The sequence below is a fragment of the Acyrthosiphon pisum genome, chromosome A1 (genome assembly GCF_005508785.2).
Source record: "Acyrthosiphon pisum isolate AL4f chromosome A1, pea_aphid_22Mar2018_4r6ur, whole genome shotgun sequence".
In the NCBI taxonomy this organism is placed as follows: Eukaryota; Metazoa; Arthropoda; class Insecta; order Hemiptera; family Aphididae; genus Acyrthosiphon; species Acyrthosiphon pisum.
In genome coordinates, this window is record NC_042494.1 from 159,481,819 (window position 1) to 159,501,123 (window position 19,305).

Here is a 19,305-nt window from a genome sequence, read left to right on the forward strand (position 1 = left end):
CCCCCCCATCAAACATTCTCAGTTACGCCACTGATAAATATTATAAACCCTACAGTGAACGTAAATACAAGTGACGATCGACGGTACATAATATTATTATGTGCCCGTGCACAATATAATCAGCGATGCATTGGTCGGATCTTCAGGTCCGGTGACTTAATTTAATAATTGCTTACGAAATCTTTAAATAGTATCTTAAGTTCCAAGACATTACATATTATAGAAAGACGTACCAAACCTCGAAAACCGTATTTTATTTATGAGTTTATGACACTCGAGTCACGTCGAATCACACACTCACGTCGCGTGTATGCTGCTATGTAATATTATGTGTTGTCGTGGCAACAGCGATTTTTATTTTTCCTTATCCCGTTAACAATGGAGAAATAATTTAATATTTGGCTTTACTACTAGTAGGAGGGGGTAGTTTAGGGAGGGGTTGGGCAAGCTTCTTATTTGTCACCGCACGCATTCACTTAAATCCACCGCCGCCACCACCACCACCTGCAGAAAATCAGCGTCTCATCCACAGGTCGGCGAGCGATCAGTAGCGGTGGCTGTAGGGTTTATTCTTAAGCCCTCGTGAGTCGTTATGATAATATATCCTCTACACTTTCATCATTTTAGTAATTGCTATGACACACGACTCTCTCCCCACTCTTGCACAACTGTTTGTTCAGTTAATCATAGAATAAATTCACACAATATATGTATTATGTATTTCTATAATAATGTTTAATTCATTCACCAATCCCATAGTGGGATTGGCCCCTAGAGGTCTTAGCACTGATTTTATCTTGACATCTTATATCTGTAATTTAAAATATCTAAAAATAAAATGTACAAAACTTTTTTAATATTAAATAGTTTTGAGCATTTAATTAATAGTAATAACGTATTTTTTTTTTTTTTTGTCATATAAATTAATTATTGTTATGTGAACAATATAAATAGACAAAACTTTTATTATAATAGAGAGATATTCAAGTAAACCCGTAGCAAAAAGTTAGGTGTAAGAGTTTTATTGTCTGACTATAAAGTAATAAATAAATAAATTATTAATCATAGAATAATAAGTTTTAATTATTGACCACCAAGTGTAATGATATGGCATTGATAACATAGATAATATTATTATTATGTAAACTTAAAATAATAAATTGTGATCCAGACCAGTTAAATCAGAGTAGTACATGGTAAACAAATTTTATTAGATGAAGGATTTAATAATTTTATGTTATTAGCTTATTATTTATTGTACTTCACCAATTCATAAAAAAAATTATATTTTCAGGTACCTTTTTATGATAAAAATTGTACCTATTTTCTGATCAATAATAATGAAAACAATTTAGATTTTGCTTCAAATAAATGTTCATGCAATTCATACTACAGGATCAAATATTTTAAATAGTGATTTTATTCAATGCCAAAACACGAGTGGCCGTGACAAATTCGAGGTGGTGAGATATATGTCTCAGAGGTTCAAAATAATAGTCCACAATGCCAATGACTTTTTATATTTATAATTTTTTTATTTTCAAATTATTTTTACTTAAAAATTAAATAATTATAAAATGGCCTAACTAAATTGTGTTCTATATTATTTACGACTCTATGTACGTAATTTTTCCTTCGCGGTATAGCAGTAATTTATTTACAAATAAACTTAAGCTTGTTGATTTTTTGAACTTTCATGAATCAGAATAGGCTTACAAATTTATCAATCGGCATTTACGGTTATAAATATAATATACCTAAATGTTCTTTTTGGTTTTAAAGTAATAGGAAATAATGTTAAATGTAGAAAATTGGCTGAAATATAAGTAAATATATTACGTTATACTATAACATATAAATAAAGTGAGCAAGTAATATGTATATTTAATAGGTACTCAAATCAGATAGTGTGAGGGGGCTCCTCAAATAGAATTTTCACCTATGTCACGTTACTACTTTTCGTACACCTGTATCGCTGTGTAATGTGTTCACCTTGTCTCATAAATATCGTGTACTGACTAGGGTATTATGGCTGAATGGCTCGTACTATAGGTATTTTTATTGTAAAATACTTTATCAGTTAACTGTAATAATGACGTGGCACTGTTGTCGTTAAGCATGGGTTTCTAAGTGCAATAAATAAACGTGTCTCCATTCAACTATTTTTGCCACTTACATTACCTGTCCGGGATTCCAAAAATTTATTTAAAGTCGAATTTTTCTGAAAAAAATAGGCCCATACAAACGGTTTAAACTACCTGTTGAGTATTGACACTGGGTAATATTTTCCGAACAGTATGTCACATCTAAATGGTGTTAGTTATTAATATCTGAGTATAGGAATGCTAGTTTCAATAATTGGCCACGCGGACTTATTTATTTGTATTTTTTTTGTTCGTTAAATGGTACGTAAAATAATAAATAATATTATTCTTTTGGACGCAAGACTGTCTGTTTGTAATTGTTCGGCTTACATCCGTAAATTACATTATATTAATTATTATATTACTTTTATATACAAACAATATTATTACTGCAACTTCTGCAGTCGTACTTATATTATTATTATTAACGCAATAGGTTATTTGCGGAGAAGGATTTTAACGAAACGGAAAATATAATCAAACGTGATACGCACATATATTTCACCCATACGACACTAAAGTAACGAATTTATTAAATTTCTGATTTTTTTGAATATTTTTAAGTATACTCGAGGACCATATTTTTTTAAATCCTTGGCATTTTTATGCATTTTAATGAGTTTTCTGTGGTAATACAAACTATTTTTCTCAACGAGAACCTTTTTTTTTACTGAGAATTGTTAAGGAGATGGTTTTTTCCAAAATATTGATGTTTATAAATCGAAATTTGAACGAGTAGTTTCTTATAGATGTTTTAAGTACTAAGAATAATAGTCTACGATGTAATATATTATTTTGAAGATATGGGTGCTACGATAATTTTAAAATTACAAACATTAATATTAATTTATTACAATTTTATAATTTTGTGTTTTGGCCTATATTAAATATTAGGTACAACTATTAGATATTTGTTGAAAAATCATTATTAAGGACTAATTGCCCAAAGAAGTAAAGTTTAATAAGTTATAACTCAAAAAGTACTCATTTGATATAAATTAAAATGCATGAACATTTACAAAAAAAATCATCCGATTATTGATCTCAAATAAAGTACAGGGGGAGGTTTTTGCATGATGAAAAGAAATTTGTATCTTCATAGGACACTCTTTGAGCGGTGAAAACAATCTAAGTATTTAAAAACATGGTCTTTAAGTATACCTATTTAAAAATTAAAAAATCACAATTTGAATAAATGAATAATTAAAGAATAATAGTGGGTAGCGATCCGTGATCATGCTTGATGAAAACGCATATGCGTTGACCACCATGCAGTCGCGAAAAAGTGAAGCTGAGTGATATAACTAATGAACTTATATTATATTATTATTAGATAACTTTAATGTAATAATAAAATATAAAAATATATACCTACCTATAGTTGAAAAGTTTCCACTAAGTTAGTTATAGGCTACAGTTAGTACCTAGATTTGTCAGCTATTTATATTGCACCCTATAGGTATACAATAATTAATATATCTAATATCTATTGATAACTACTGTTTTAATGGAAAAAAATTCGGAATTTTTGGACATTCCACAACGCGTGGTCTGGTCTCACCCTTAAAACAAACTCCACTTCCGTAGAACTCTTATCGTTTGGTAGACAGTAGGTACGTCACGGACTGCCGTAATTGTATAATAATATAATGCTGTAGATATTATTCATTATCGATCTAAATAATAATTAACATTATTATGAATATGCATATTGTGTATATACGTATGTATTTATGTATATGTGTATGTATGTATGTATGTATGTATGTATGTATGTATGCATTATGTAAATATGTATCATGTATGTATAGTGTATAAGTGTATATATATATAATATAAATTGTACCTATTGTACCTCTATGTATTGTATGATATAATATATTAGGTATATACAAATATTCAGTGTACATCGAATCCATGTTGAGTATCCCAATAACAACCCGACGAGAAATAATATTATGGTATACGCATGCTATTGTATAACAATAAGATCATATGGTGCAAGTGTCAACCGAGTTTTGGTAGAACCTTTGGAATATTATATAAATCAATCTTTCTCAAAAACGCTGTATAGTTACATATACAAAAAGGTGGGTAAGTGGATGTCGCTCTGCTGTACAGTAGGTTACAAGTGGGTCACTGTATAATGGATAGTATTAAATTTGAATTCAATGATATAATATCACTGTATAAGAAAAACGATTCTGAGCGGAGAAGGTATGTCAGTCTAGGTATAAGACATATTATATACTTATATCTATGGTATTAAAAAAAAATTGACCAATAATATACACAGGAATATCACAATATCCATTAGGTAGGTACTTATAACGCGTTTTACATCAACAACAAACCGTGATACTATCATAGGTATATAATAGTATACTTTAGAAGTTTCAAGTACCCACGAATAATATTATACAATCGCACCAAAATTACTAAAACAGTTATTCTAGGTTTTTTAATATGTACTTCGTCCAAATTTGAACTTAAAATGAGTATAAAAATAAACTGTGCGCATGTATTTTTTTGATTTTTTTGGTAATAGAATTAACTAATTACGTGGAATCTAGTTTTAAATTTTCAATCTTTGGATATAAAAGTTGAACATTTTATAATAATTATTCAATTTTAAATTTGATAAATTTTGTCAAAATTTAAACTTCATATGCTTATAAAAAAAAATTGTGCATATGTATTTTTAATATTTTTAATATTTTTCAACTGTTATTGTAATAATATATCAGGAGACTTGCATTAAATTTTCACGCTTTTTGACCCAACAAACAACATTTTATTGATATTTATAGAAAAAAAACTAAAAAAATTGAAAAATGAGAATGTCCGTAAATAGCTCAAAAAGAGTCAAAATGTTTTTAAAATTTTATGGTTTATAGAAAATGAAAATATTAACATTCAGTGAAATTTTGAAATATTTATAGTCATTCGTTTTTTAATTACAATAAAATAAGAAAATCGTCACATGGATAATCGAGCGAATATCAAATTTTGTAAAAATATGAATTTCAAACGCTCATAAATATTTAATTTGACTTTCTTGTATACATTTTTTTTTTTGTTAAAGGTAGACAATATTATGAGGAATCTTGTATTACTTTTTAAACTCTTAGATTTAAAAATAAAATTTTTACGAATTCTTAACCCAAAATAATTTGATAGATTTTGTGATTTCTATATATAATTTTGTCAATTTTTAAACTTTAAATGCTAATAAAAAAAAACCGTGACTAAGGATTTTTAATTTTTTTCATCTGCCTTTGAAACAATATAATTAGAACCTTGTATTAAATTTTCAAGTATTTTTACTCAACAAATAAAGTTTTATTGACATTCATAGAGAAAAAAACTAATAATATTGGAAACTTAAAATGTTCCTAAACAGTTCAAAATAAATCAAAATATTTTGAAAATTTTATCATTTATAGAAAATGGAAATATAAACAACCAGTCGAAAACAGATTTTGCGAAAAAATTCCCGTTTTTCCTTAATTTTTCTTTTGTTTTGAACACGGCGCTTTTGATAACTACTGGAAAAATTTTACTTTTGACCCCCCCAAAGTATCAACTAGATTCACTTTCCTATCAGAAAAGATACTGCTGAAGAAAATCAAAGCACCTTTACTGTCCTAAAAGGTGATGACAGAAACAACAAATTAAAAAATTAAAAAAAAAAAACACATCGTTGTAAAATCAATACATTCATCGTTTCACTCAGAATCTAAAATGGAGATTATAAATCATTATGTAAGGGTAATTACCCTGAATAGACATTATATAATTATATAAATATGTCTCTCGGTGACAACATATTATTATCGTTTGATTTTCTTTAAAACATCTTAATTGGACACATAAATAGGATGTTATACTGAGGAGTGAGAAGATTATAATTTAACTTCGGTCATCTAGCGCAGGATGTGTGTTGAGATATTAATTACCTAAAAAAAATGATTATTTACGGTAAATGCTTTTAAAAGTCGCTTATTATTCGTGCATTAGATACTTAATTGTAGTGTATTATAGTTTGATCGAATATATTATGTATCTAATATTATATTAAATTGAAAAAAAATTCAAATTTATTAATTGCTTTGTATATTTAACACGATTGTACATTAAATATTATTTTATGCGAGTATTTGTTTGAGTTTTATTCATTTACTAACAATAATAGTACCTTTTTAAATACATTTCATATTCAAAATAGCTTTATAAGTGAACTGATGAGTTTTATTTATTCAAGTCTTGTACATGAGTAAAACGTAAAGCTAGTTATTACTTACTATACTTTTATAGCACAGGACGTTGAGCTAAAAATATTTTAGAGATGTACGAATAAAAACCTAAATAACCGTGAGTTTAGTGGCATATATATGAACATTTTAACCGAGTATAGGGGACAATTTTATATTTTACGTAAGCCTGTAGCTTTTTATCAATATTTAAAACTAGGTTCTCAATTCTCAAATAGCCCAGTACCACGAAACATGAAAAAAAAAGCATGAAAAAGCTATTTCCCCTCAGCTAAAACGGACACTTTTAGTGTGGCAGTAGGCACCGCAAGAAACTGTATGACATAATATTTCCACGTCAATTTTGTTTGTACATAACGCAGTGTAAAGTATTGCGCAAACATACACATCAACATCAATGTATAATAACATACAGGGTAATTCACCAAGCATACTCCCCAGATATTTTATTAAATAGTGTAGTTATTCAAAATCTGGTTCTTGGAATTTTGAAATATAATTAAAAACCATATTTTCCGATTATTAAGGTTTTTTATTTATTTATTTATTTATTTGAAATACACGCCCGAGGGCATTTAGTACAGAATTATTAAATATTTACAAGTTTGATAAAAAAATATGCATAAAATAAGTGTCTAACATTTAATACAACAATATTAAGTAAATAGATTTGCACTCTGGTTGAATAAATTAGTTAGTTTTTAGTACCACTTTACTTGAAAAGTGTACCGTAGATATACAAACTCCCGTTTTTAAAACGAGAACCACCCTTTTCTACTGTACATTATTTGGCGAATATTTTTTCCAAAAATTATGACCTTTTAAAATCGAAATTCGATTGAGTAGCTTTTGAGTTACTTACACTTTGTGTAGGTACCAAAGATACTCAATTTAATATAACTCATATTAATTTACTTTTTTATAAAACTTTTTTAAGGACTATTATCCTTAGTATATACATTTTAATTACTGAAAGACTATAGTTGTTTGAATTTTGAATTCGATATATCTATATTATCCACTGCATAATTTAAAGTAAAAATGAGGTGGGAGGGTAGTTATTTGAAAAACACTTTGCCACAGGACATTCCTTAATTAGTAAAAAAGATCTCGAAAATTAGAAAATTTGGTCTTTGAGAACCTTAATATATTTAAGAATACTAAAAATCAGACTTATAATAAATGATTTATTAAAGAAAAAAGCGGGGGCGAGCATGCTATTCGTGAATCGCCCTGTGCAGCATATTTTATGATGTACAATGTATGGGTGCATAGGTATATTTATGAATAATATTTAAACGAACTGTATTATAGGTGTGTAGGTGTTCCAGCGTTCAGACTGACGTGGGATATACACATAATCCCCGGTTATATTTTATGTGCGAGAAATATCGTATAACTAATCAAAGACTGCATGGATATTATCACATTACAAAAGTATGGAAAACCCGCATCTTAGTTTTATTATTTTTTTTTACCAATGTCATAGTATTATAATTATTAGTATTGGTAGGTATGTTATGTATCGACATAATGACATATCGTTCTACTGTCAATTTGCTTGTATATAATTTTGCTTATTATTATTTTTTTATTAATATTGGCACAGCTTTAACAACTTAGATTATTAGCTTACACAATGCTAAATATTAATGATTAATATGATTGAATACAATGGTTTTTCTAGATTAAGTTGTACATATCAATATATTTTAGAAGTGAGATGGTTTTGTTGATGTTGTGTTTGATTGGGCTGAGAGATTCAAAAAGTATGTCAAGCAATCATATAACTTTTCTAGTTTCCATATGGTTTTGACAATAAACAAGAAGGTACTCTACTGTAAAAGGTTCTCCATAGATTTGGACCAGTGTTAGTTCTTATCTACGCATAAGATGGCTGTGGGACCTATACGTATCTATTTATAATAATTACTTCAACTTTTCTATTGAATGAATGGAGATTATTTAGTATATGATCGAATTTTTGATTTCTATGAGTTTGTTATTTAGTGTACACCACCATTCGGATTCCCATAAATTGGTACAGTATAGGTGCTTACAGTGTTTATTATTATGTTACCTACTTTATATGAAAAATTACAACCATATAACAAAAGATACAACGACATTTCAATAATTTATACATCGCAAAGAAAACAATTAATTAAGTATAATAAATGCCTCGATAAATGCAGATGATATTGTTCAAACGTTTTTATGAAATTATTCAGTAATATTCAATTTTAATAAAAATAGTATAACAAAATATGAATGGACATGGATGCAACCATATCCAGGATACCACTTGAAACATTAATTTGTGAAATAACTAAGCATTTCGAGCAAAAAGTCTATACATAAATAATTTTAAGTACAATAATTAATAGCACACCACTAGTATGTTTGGCCACGGTGATACTCAATAGTTTATTTGATATAACGATTTCCAATTTCAAAACCACGTATAGTATATAATAAATATACAAACAACGTGCAATTCGAGTATATTATGCAAATGTTTCATTTCGGTAATTTTTAAATGGTCTATATACTCTATTGTCACATAAATACGGGTAACTAACTACATATCGTAAGTTCATATAAAATACAGCGAAACGTCTGTATAATAAACTCTCATTTTAATTGAACGAAATTTTCAAAAAAAATATTGGTCAAAAATAATTTATAAAAAAAATGGTTGGTTATGGATCAATGGATCATCATTTGAAAAACGGAAGTTTGTACAGACTGTCCGTCTGTCCTTGAGTAGTATAATTAATCTCAAGAGTTTAAACCTAATAATAATATTATGTTCATTTATTCTTTAAGTAGATATATTTCCACACGTCATTATATTCCTTTAAATATTTAACTAACATCCGATTTTTGTAAGATTGTTTCATTTTTATCCGATGAACTCGCAAAATCTGTACTTTTTGACGTAAACAAATGGCTTACAAAAAATTCTGCATAATAATAATAATAATAATATATAACTTCAAACGAATGAAATTGAAATAGTTATTGTTTTTATTCACATATTATAGTTTTACAATATGTCAATATCATTTTAATACTCGAATTAACCATAAATGATTCTTTTTACATTTTTATAAAAAAAAAAATAATACTAATACAAATTACAATACCCACTGTATACCCCACTGTATACTCATAATTATACACATATAACAAATACACGATATAGTTGATGTTATTATAGAAAATCAAAATAGGTACTATCTCATCAATCATAGTAATTAGACATAATTGTTGGACTAGAGTTTTTTTTTAGAATCTTCATTTCAAAATTATTCCGTGTAAGAAACGCATATATTTCGAATGTCTGTGCAACGGTTTTATTGAAATGTTTCACCACCTTTCTCAAAAGTCAAGGTGAAACTTTATTATAGTACTATAATAAATAAACATATACAATTCGGACCTATTATTTATTTAAATAAATGAAAATAAAAACTTTTATGTTTATAAAATTAATTTTTGTTTTAATACCTACTAAGAACATATTTAATTCTTAAATAATATGTTTAAACCATTAATATTATTTAGTTTTGTTTGGATGAATCTGCTGCGAGACGATTTTTATTTTCTTTACAGTTACCCCATGGCCTGTTTTAAGAACACTTCACTTTCTATTAACTACTCGCCCTGCACAAAACACCCTCGCCATTGTACACAAGTTAAACCCCGAGTTAAACATTTCAAAACATATTAAATTAGATTCATCAAATTTACTAACACCCTGGTTGGAAACTTATATATGATGCAACTTTACTCACATACGCCCAACAACCTGCAATACATCCATGACAAATGATTTATGGGTATTGTTTGTATGTAAACTGTAAGGTTTAAACAATGTTTATTCAGATTTTACCTTTGATTTTTGAACTAAAAACATGACGTCAAAGCCTACTAATCTAAGAGTTAATTATTTTTATTGTTGAGCAAGTGGGTATGGTTAGGTTTTTACACTTGCAAAAATTCTCAGCAGTCTTCACTATATTTCATTACTTTTGCGTGCACAACTTACTGATAACACCCACGTTAGTTGAATGGAACAGGGCTGGTTATAGGTATACATCTCGACTGACATGGACTGTATATTATTATAAGTATCGTTTTGCAAACGATCTTTTATTATGAGTATTTCAGTAAATTTTGACGATTGTGACGGCACTTAAATTCCTTGTAGGTATAGTAAGTTGTACCCGGTCGTGTAGAAGAATCTCATATATTTTGACTCGTCGAAGCACATTTTTGGATAACCAACTTTATTGTATTTACGCGGATTTGACGTAATCACACTTTCAAGCAGTATATTTTTTGTACGTTTTATTCAAAAACCTTGTGAAAAAAATATAATTTGTATCCAAAATAATCGAGAAAATAATTAAATGTTTAGATAGCAAAAACAAAAAAAAAAAAATATTTTAATTTTTATGATTCTATAATCTGTACATTTAGAAACCAAAATATTAATTAAGAAATGAAAAATAATTTTTTGTCCGTACTTAGTGTTGTATAAGCGAGACATTAGCGAGACGCAGATAGTTTCAAAATATATGACTTATGAATAGTTTTGGTGACGTCCGCAAATGTTGTATTTTATAAACAGTAAAATAAGTAACAAACACTAAAATATTATATTTCATCTGCAGGTATTAAAGATTCACGTAGTTGTTCTATCTTCTTTTTTACTATGCATTAATTATAATGCATACCTTTAATATTGTACTAAAATACACAAATGTCTTAAATTTAAATTTTATAATTTATTTATATTTTATTCACTATAGATCTTGAATATCGATTCAGAAATTTACCAAGCTTCTGACTGTATACTGGCTAAAACATATTGTGTTTCAAAATACTTAAGCTGTTTACCTTACTTCTATGTTTGCTTCACTGATGATCTTTCAGTAATAAAATGAAAATAATTATTGTTCAAATAATTTAATTTAATATGTAAATCATAAGTTTATATTTATATGTTTATCTTCCACTTCAGTTAAAATGTCTCCACACTTTATAGAACTACTGAATGTTGCAACAGCTTTGGGCATTTAGATTGGTCTTGTATAAACCACTAAAATATTCATTGTAGGTATATAGTAATGCTTAAATAATTTGTACTGTGTTCTTCTTGTTGGTTTTTTTTTATTTGATACAAATTACTATTAAAACTGTTTTGTTAGTTTTACAATAGTATAATATTGTAGTATTTACTTCTTTTATTGATTTTATAATGATCTCTTTTTTTTTAAGTTTTACATTTTTGTTGTAAATACTTATTGAGATTCATTTTAAAAATTTGAAATTGGACATCGATGGTTGATATATTTTAGAGAGACTATTTTTGACAATCCTTAGAATTTTCAATTATTTTTTTTACAGAAAATGTTGAACTCTATATAATATAGTTAAAATACGGTTGACCAAGAAAAACACTTTTTTAAATCAAGTTACAGCTATTTAATAATCCTAGATATTTAATATTTAATGAATTTATTTATTTATTTAGATTTTTTTGTTGATAAACTTGTAAAATATAATTTTTTAAAAATTTAATTTAACTTATCCTTAACAAAAATATTTTAACTGGATACTTACTTAAAATATTTCAAACGTCTTGAGTAATTTTTTAGTTTCTTTTAATATAATTTGTATTTTTTTCAAAAGAAATAAAACTATGTTTACTAAAAAGAGTTTTTTTCACAATATGCAATGATATTAAATTTGAATAATAATAATAATAATAATAATAGGACAGTAATACAGTACCTACTGATATAGTGGTCATTTAAATTGTATCCACCAGTAATTTAATTATGTGATACATAGGATTGTACCTATTGTAATTTGTAAGTCAATTTATAAGCTTGAGCATTTCAAACATTAAATTTAACAATAACATAATATAATAAACAATGCACAATTATAATATTGTCCAGTCCATACGTTTGTCTATATTGGTCAGTTAGGTGTACAATTGATATAAATATACATAACTGCATATTAATATATATCATAGGTATTATAATATGGTGTATCACTATAGTATTTAGTTGTATCGGGTGATATTGCAATTATTATTACAGTTTATTTGATTTGGACACAACTATATATTAATATGTTTGTGAAATGAATAATGTTATTCATGTTTTGGGGATGGATTTAGATATAAAAGAGGAGAGTGGAACAATATACACTTTTAATCCATATGTAATTATGAATTAAATGGTACCTACACATATTATTAAAATGTTAAACTATAAACATACAGGATAGTGAAGGTACCCATATCGTCAACTTGCAGTATAATATTATAGCCGTTGATGGAAAAAGGGTAATTTCTATGTTGTACGTTAAGTAGAAAATCTATACTAACATATTATACCTATAGATTGAAGTAGTTGTTTATGTATCAAACTAGTTCAAGGTATTTTCTTTTCATAAATTCATAGCTGTGTTTCTGAAATTAAGTTAAATGTCATGCGATATACTATACTTTAACTATATATTATATACTATACTATACTATGTGTTTAGCATGTAGCATAAAATTGACCCAGATCAAATCATACCCATTTTTAATTGACTTGAAGTACCTATATACCAAAATGGGCAAACTTTTTAACAGAAGGCTTAAAAGTAAAAAATGTATGGTGGTCAAACGAATTACATAGTTAAGTACCTAAATTATTTATGTTTTGTATCGTGTCCATTTATTTTGTAATATAAAATCATGTCTCCATGGGCCGTATCGAGATCAGTCATGCTACAAATTTGATCCACGGGACGTAGTTTGCCCCTCCCCGGTATAGGCCACAATTGTCCCATTTAAAATATAATATTAAATACTATGTGTAAGAAAAAATAATTTTGTAACTTTAAGTATTATTTTAATAGTTTATTACTAATTTCCTTTACAATTGAATTTTTGTTAAAACAAATATTTGAAAAGTGGTGCAATTCTTAGAGATACTCAAGTGTCACACATTTTGAGAAATTATTTAACATTAACTAGAAAACTAGTATCGTGAATAATAGCATCATAGGTGGCCCCGTAGTCTTGTAACTCTTGGTTACAGCTAAGTACGTATCATTATCATAACATTTTATAAGAATACGAGGGTAAAATAATAGAAATATATTCATAAACACTTCAAGGTATCGATGATATTTCTAGAAATCATTTACGGAATTCTAGGAATAGAAGCGTGAAACGCGAATGATTAGTGGAAAAAAATTTTAATTACGGTTTGAGGGTATTTACATACTATACAGAAGAACCATTGAACTGGGTGAAATTAATTTCATACCGTTTTGGTATTGTGCGACGGTGTGGTGGTGGAGGTGACGGTAGGGGTGACTCGGAAAACGACATTGTTATTTATGATCGAAATGAAACAACATTCTGAGAAAAAAAAATAACACCAAAAGTCGCAACAATAATAATAATAATAATGAGATATTAACGTACAAGAAACTTTTATCGGACTTCTCGGGTTAAATAAATTCTTGAAAGTATATTATATATTAAGTAAAAGTTGTATTGTTATTGAAACTATATTGAGTTGCCTACAACAAACTATATTTCGTTTCTAGTCAGAAGAGCCCTGCAGAGGTCGATCGTTTGCCATCAACTTTTAAGAACAACACAATTTGTTTTTAAACTGAACAGTATTATTAATTACTAATAAGCTAGGTATTATAATTATACATATACATTTAATTTAAAATAAGCATATTTTAGAAGAACCTATATTATATAAGAAATGGAGTGATATAAAGATTGGTACATAATTTATAATATTTATTACCTACGTGACCTTTAAATTTAATTTGATTTATATTATTATTATCGGACTGTCAGTATTATGCAAAACTTTAAATACTTAAATTTTAATATTATTATAATTTTTTTTTAAATTATTTCATTATAAAATATGCTGAGTGAAATAATATTATCTTTAATTAATATTATTTACTTAAACTAAAATAGGTGCTATGGATATTACTTATGTGGGTATCCACGACAGTCTTGCTTTACAATTAATTAAAAACCTAAAATATTTCATAAAATATAATGTTTTAATTTTTAAAACTACAGCTATACCTTAGTTATAATTATTTTAATGAATGACACTACCTTTTAGTGGTCATTACCATAATATTAAATGGGACAAGTGTAGGTAGGTATTAAGTATATATACGATATTATATTAAATGATACTATTATCTACAAAGCAATATCCTTATTAAATGTGCTGATTTCTTGATCAACTTTAAGATGTAGTTTCATATATTGTAATCTATATATATAAGAATCTAACTTGATTTTGGAGACGAAGGAAACCGGTTTGTTTGTTTGTTTATTTATTATTATTATTATTATTATTAATTTATTTATTTGTTTGCACTTGCGTTTTTCCATTTGAAATATATATTATTTATTCAATAAATAATTTATTGTTACATTTTTTTCTACCTTATCTCTATACTATAATAAAAATAATACAATTTACCACTCAAGTGGTTGAATTCAAAATGTAGGTTATATAATTTTCAGAAAGTAGCAATAACAATAACTACAATACCTATGTAATTATATTATATTATTATTTGTATAGCCAAAAAATAGTCATATGTTTCTAAATTAAATTATAAAAAAATAATTTCTTCCGGAGGAAGGTCGGGCAGCTAGTTTATTATAATATAATAATATTAATGTGGTATAATATGATCTGTGTACCGTTTTTTTTATAGATGGGAATATTTATTGAATGAAAAACAATAATTGATATATGATAACTAAAAATAAATCATAATTAATTAGCACCTATTATAATATTGTAATAATTATATTTTTTATTCTATTACTCATATCTTATAAAAGATTTATTTTTGTTATATTTATCTTCTAAGTAACTATCTTGCTTATATATCACTAAAAATATTTGTAGGGGTAAGTATAAAAATAAATGTATGTCCTGATGTATGTATTATACTAACGTATTTAAAGAAAAATATTAGTAAAAGTAGTTTTATATAAGTAACTAATGTCCTAATGTGTTATTCAAAAAATGGATACAATATGACTATTCGTTTAATTTAAAAATAAATCAATAGCATCAAAAGATGCTTAAATAATTTGTTTAATTTATTGCTCTATTATTTGTGTTGTTTACATACAATTTTCATCAAGCTAAAATAATTTAAATTTCTAAAAGTAAAAATTAAAATAAACCGATAAATATATTTAGTTGAAATCCAAAAAAGTAAAAACCTTTGTTCGATATAATTATATTATAGAAGCGATCAATCGTATATATCTTACCTTGGGAACTGGCTATAGCGATTATCCAAAAGCACAGAGCGCTTAACTGTAGAAATCCGGCAGTAACTGTACACATGTCGTATGATCCTTATTTATTTATTTTTTAGTCCGGACGTACAACTTTCATCGGAAAATCCGTCATGCCAAAATAATAAGTAACGACAATAATAATAATATACGATGACGAAAAATCACATGATAAATAAATTCGTTTAAAAAAAAAACAAACAAACAAACGGGAAATTAAAATAAAACAATACGGAATAATATACTTATTTATCAATACGGGCCACACGAATACTATTTTATTTCGACTAACGAACTCGCGTCCCGCACTGATACGGTACGGTGTGACTATAGTGTAATATTATTTTGGTTTCAAAATGAATTTTCGCTTTCACTCGGCAGCGGACGGAAAATCGCACCGGCAACGGCGGCCGTTACACACACTACGGGGATTTGTGATTCACTAGCCGACTGTGCCGGTCTCTGCGTTTGACGCCGCCCGAACGTGGGATAGTTTCTCGATTCTGCGCTCCGGTTCGCGACCTCCGAACGCTAAAAACAACACACTGCACCGTCGTGGTCACCACCCCCCCACCCCCCCCCCCCCCCGAACGTACACGCAAGACATAGATACGGATAAAAAAAAAATTGCGTCGCGTAGGCAGGCGTGTTCGGTGACAATTATTATCTGTTACATTTAAATTCCCGCCGCGCTGCGTTCTTGTAGTTATGTCGTCGTTCGATTGATAACAAAATTAATGAATTTGTAATATTTTGTGATTCGCTATAGTAGACGGCTGTGCCGGTCTCGGAGTTTGAGTGTTTGACGCCGACCGAACCTGAGATGGTTTCTCGATTCTGCGCTCCGGTTCGCGACCTCCGAACGCTAAAAACAACACACTGCACCGTCGTGGTCACCACCCCCCCCATCCCCCCATACCCCCCGAACGTACACGCAAGACATAGATACGGATAAAAAAAAAATTGCGTCGCGTAGGCAGGCGTGTTCGGTGACAATTATTATCTGTTACATTTAAATTCCCGCCGCGCTGCGTTCTTGTAGTTATGTCGTCGTTCGATTGATAACAAAATTAATGAATTTGTAATATTTTGTGATTCGCTATAGTAGACGGCTGTGCCGGTCTCGGAGTTTGAGTGTTTGACGCCGCCCGAACCTGAGATGGTTTCTCGATTCTGCGCTCCGGTTCGAGACCTCCGAACGCTGGAAACAACACACTTCACCGTTGTGGTCACCCCCCCCCCCCCACCGAAAGTGCACACTTAGATACGGATAAAAAAAAAATTGCCCCGTGTAGGAGGCAGGCGCGTTTGGTAATAATTATTATCTGTTACATTTAAATTCCCAACTATAGAGTAATATTACGTGTTCTTGTAGTTGTTGTCGTTTGATTAATAGTAAAATGAATGCGTCAAAATATTATTATTGTAATATTAACACGTAGGTCCGTAATATTAACTCATCGTGAGTTAAACAACTGATACGCGACGTGAGAATAATATCAATAAATTAATATTACGACGTGTACGCCAGCAGCTGCAGTGCCTATTGAACTTTTAACCCTTCCACTACCACGTTATGATCGGATAAAGATATGAAATTTTAGTAGGTAAAAAGCTTTTTTCCGTAGAATTCCTACGAGATTGATTTTATGCCATAATAAAAGTTTTTGGTTTTTAATTTTTATCGGAAAGAATATTGTTGATAAAAATTTTTTTTTCCATATTATATAAAACGAAAATACGTATATTTGGTGTTGGCTACACTGTTCTAGGATTAAAATTGATCACAGTAGATGACAAAAACTGTAAAATAAATATACATCACAGAATAAGACTTGATTTTTCTTTAATGGATCATAATATAATTTATTATATGATAACAGGTAATAACTAATAATACATGGCTAACTGTTTAACAGACTCATAGGTTTTAAATGTTCGTTGGTTTTTAAAATAATTATATATCACACTGATTATAAGTTATAGCTATGGCCTATAATACATATTAATATTATATCGTATTATGTATACTGATTTCGATCAAAATAATCCGTAAGTACATATTATATTATTATGAATTGAATAATTATTAAAGTAAAGTGCTAGAATTACCCAAAAGTTGTGGCATGGAGATATTTCATAGTTTTTAATATAAATAATGGTCTAAGCATATTTTACAAAGAATACAAATAAAACATAGGTAATTTAAATAACTCTAATTATCTATTATACCTAATAGTAATCTAATTGTGACCAAAATCGTATTCAAAAAAATTTCAAATTCGTTCCACGTATAATAATAAATTACCTTGCAAGTAATTTAATTATTTGAAGTAGGTACTTACTAACAAAACGGTTTCAAATTACTATTAGCTCATTATTACCACTTTAAACATTACGAGTTTTACTTTAAGTAACTAGGTAAGTACTTTCGTACAGGGTAAACACGCGTAATTATAAGAAAATTGGAAGTAATTAGAACGATATACTCTATTTAAAACTTGAAGCGATGTAATACATTATTTTTCACTAGGTGCCTATGTACTTGTTAAAAATACCTTTGAAAATCATTTGAAATGTTTAAACGAAAATGTATGCAACTACATTACCGTGTGAAAATATGACATTTCCAAATACCATGTATTCAAATATGAGGATAAATGCATTTCAAAAATTATTTCAAATGGTCGAACGTTACAATTTAAACACTTCGGTATAATTGATGGCATCTGACACGGCTCTTCTGATCGATTGAGGTATTTAATAATGTTCCAAGTATAACATTTATTATTTTGAAGATTGTCATTACTCGTGTAAATACGCGATTGGTGAAATATTGCACACGCTGGAAACTGCGTTGTAATTAAGTACCTACTTTTATTTTCATTGGGAATTATATATTTAAATATTAATTAATATCATAATTCATAATATTGTATGTTCTTAACAATAATTATAATGAGTTCGACCGTGTCGTGTTTAAATTTTAGATTATACTATTTTAGGCCACCGTTCAGAGCCGCGGTAAGATATTTTAAACTATGTGCACATGGTACCTATCTCACATCCTATGTCCACAATCACCCCCACACACAGCTGGACGATCCACGTTATATTAAATTACTTAAGTTTTTCCACCACCTAAGTATACTAAGTACTTACTTTATTCAAATACTAATTAATGTATTCTGAGTAATATTTTTGCACTTTCACAATCTTTTTACACTTTTTTCAATTGTACGTTTGTATAATATATATAAGCACTTATTATCCGTCATAAATGTTAAAATGTATTATAAGACTCGTGTGTGTCCTGGCCAACTCCTTTACGGCGTCAAATAAATAAATAAATAATTAGCGTAGACACACCTGAACATACCGGTTATCACCAGTTCACATGAAAAGAATTAAGCGTTGTACGTATGGTAGCTGCAGTAGGTAACCTATATTATACAGTGTGTCACGCGAGGATTTACCCATACATTTATCATAAATC

The 19,305-nt window shown here is 28.2% G+C and overlaps 1 protein-coding gene across 1 annotated transcript in view; it reads right to left on the reverse strand.

Moving 5' to 3' along the window:
* The window catches only part of LOC100160185 (inactive tyrosine-protein kinase 7), a 306,264-nt gene extending 289,990 nt beyond the window's left edge, over positions 1–16,274 (reverse strand). The window contains exon 1 of the mRNA XM_029488699.1: positions 15,783–16,274. Within this exon, the coding sequence (XP_029344559.1) occupies positions 15,783–15,858 (76 nt within the window). The 5' untranslated portion in view covers positions 15,859–16,274. The remainder of the gene's footprint in view (positions 1–15,782) is intronic.
* Between the last annotated feature and the right edge of the window lie 3,031 nt (positions 16,275–19,305).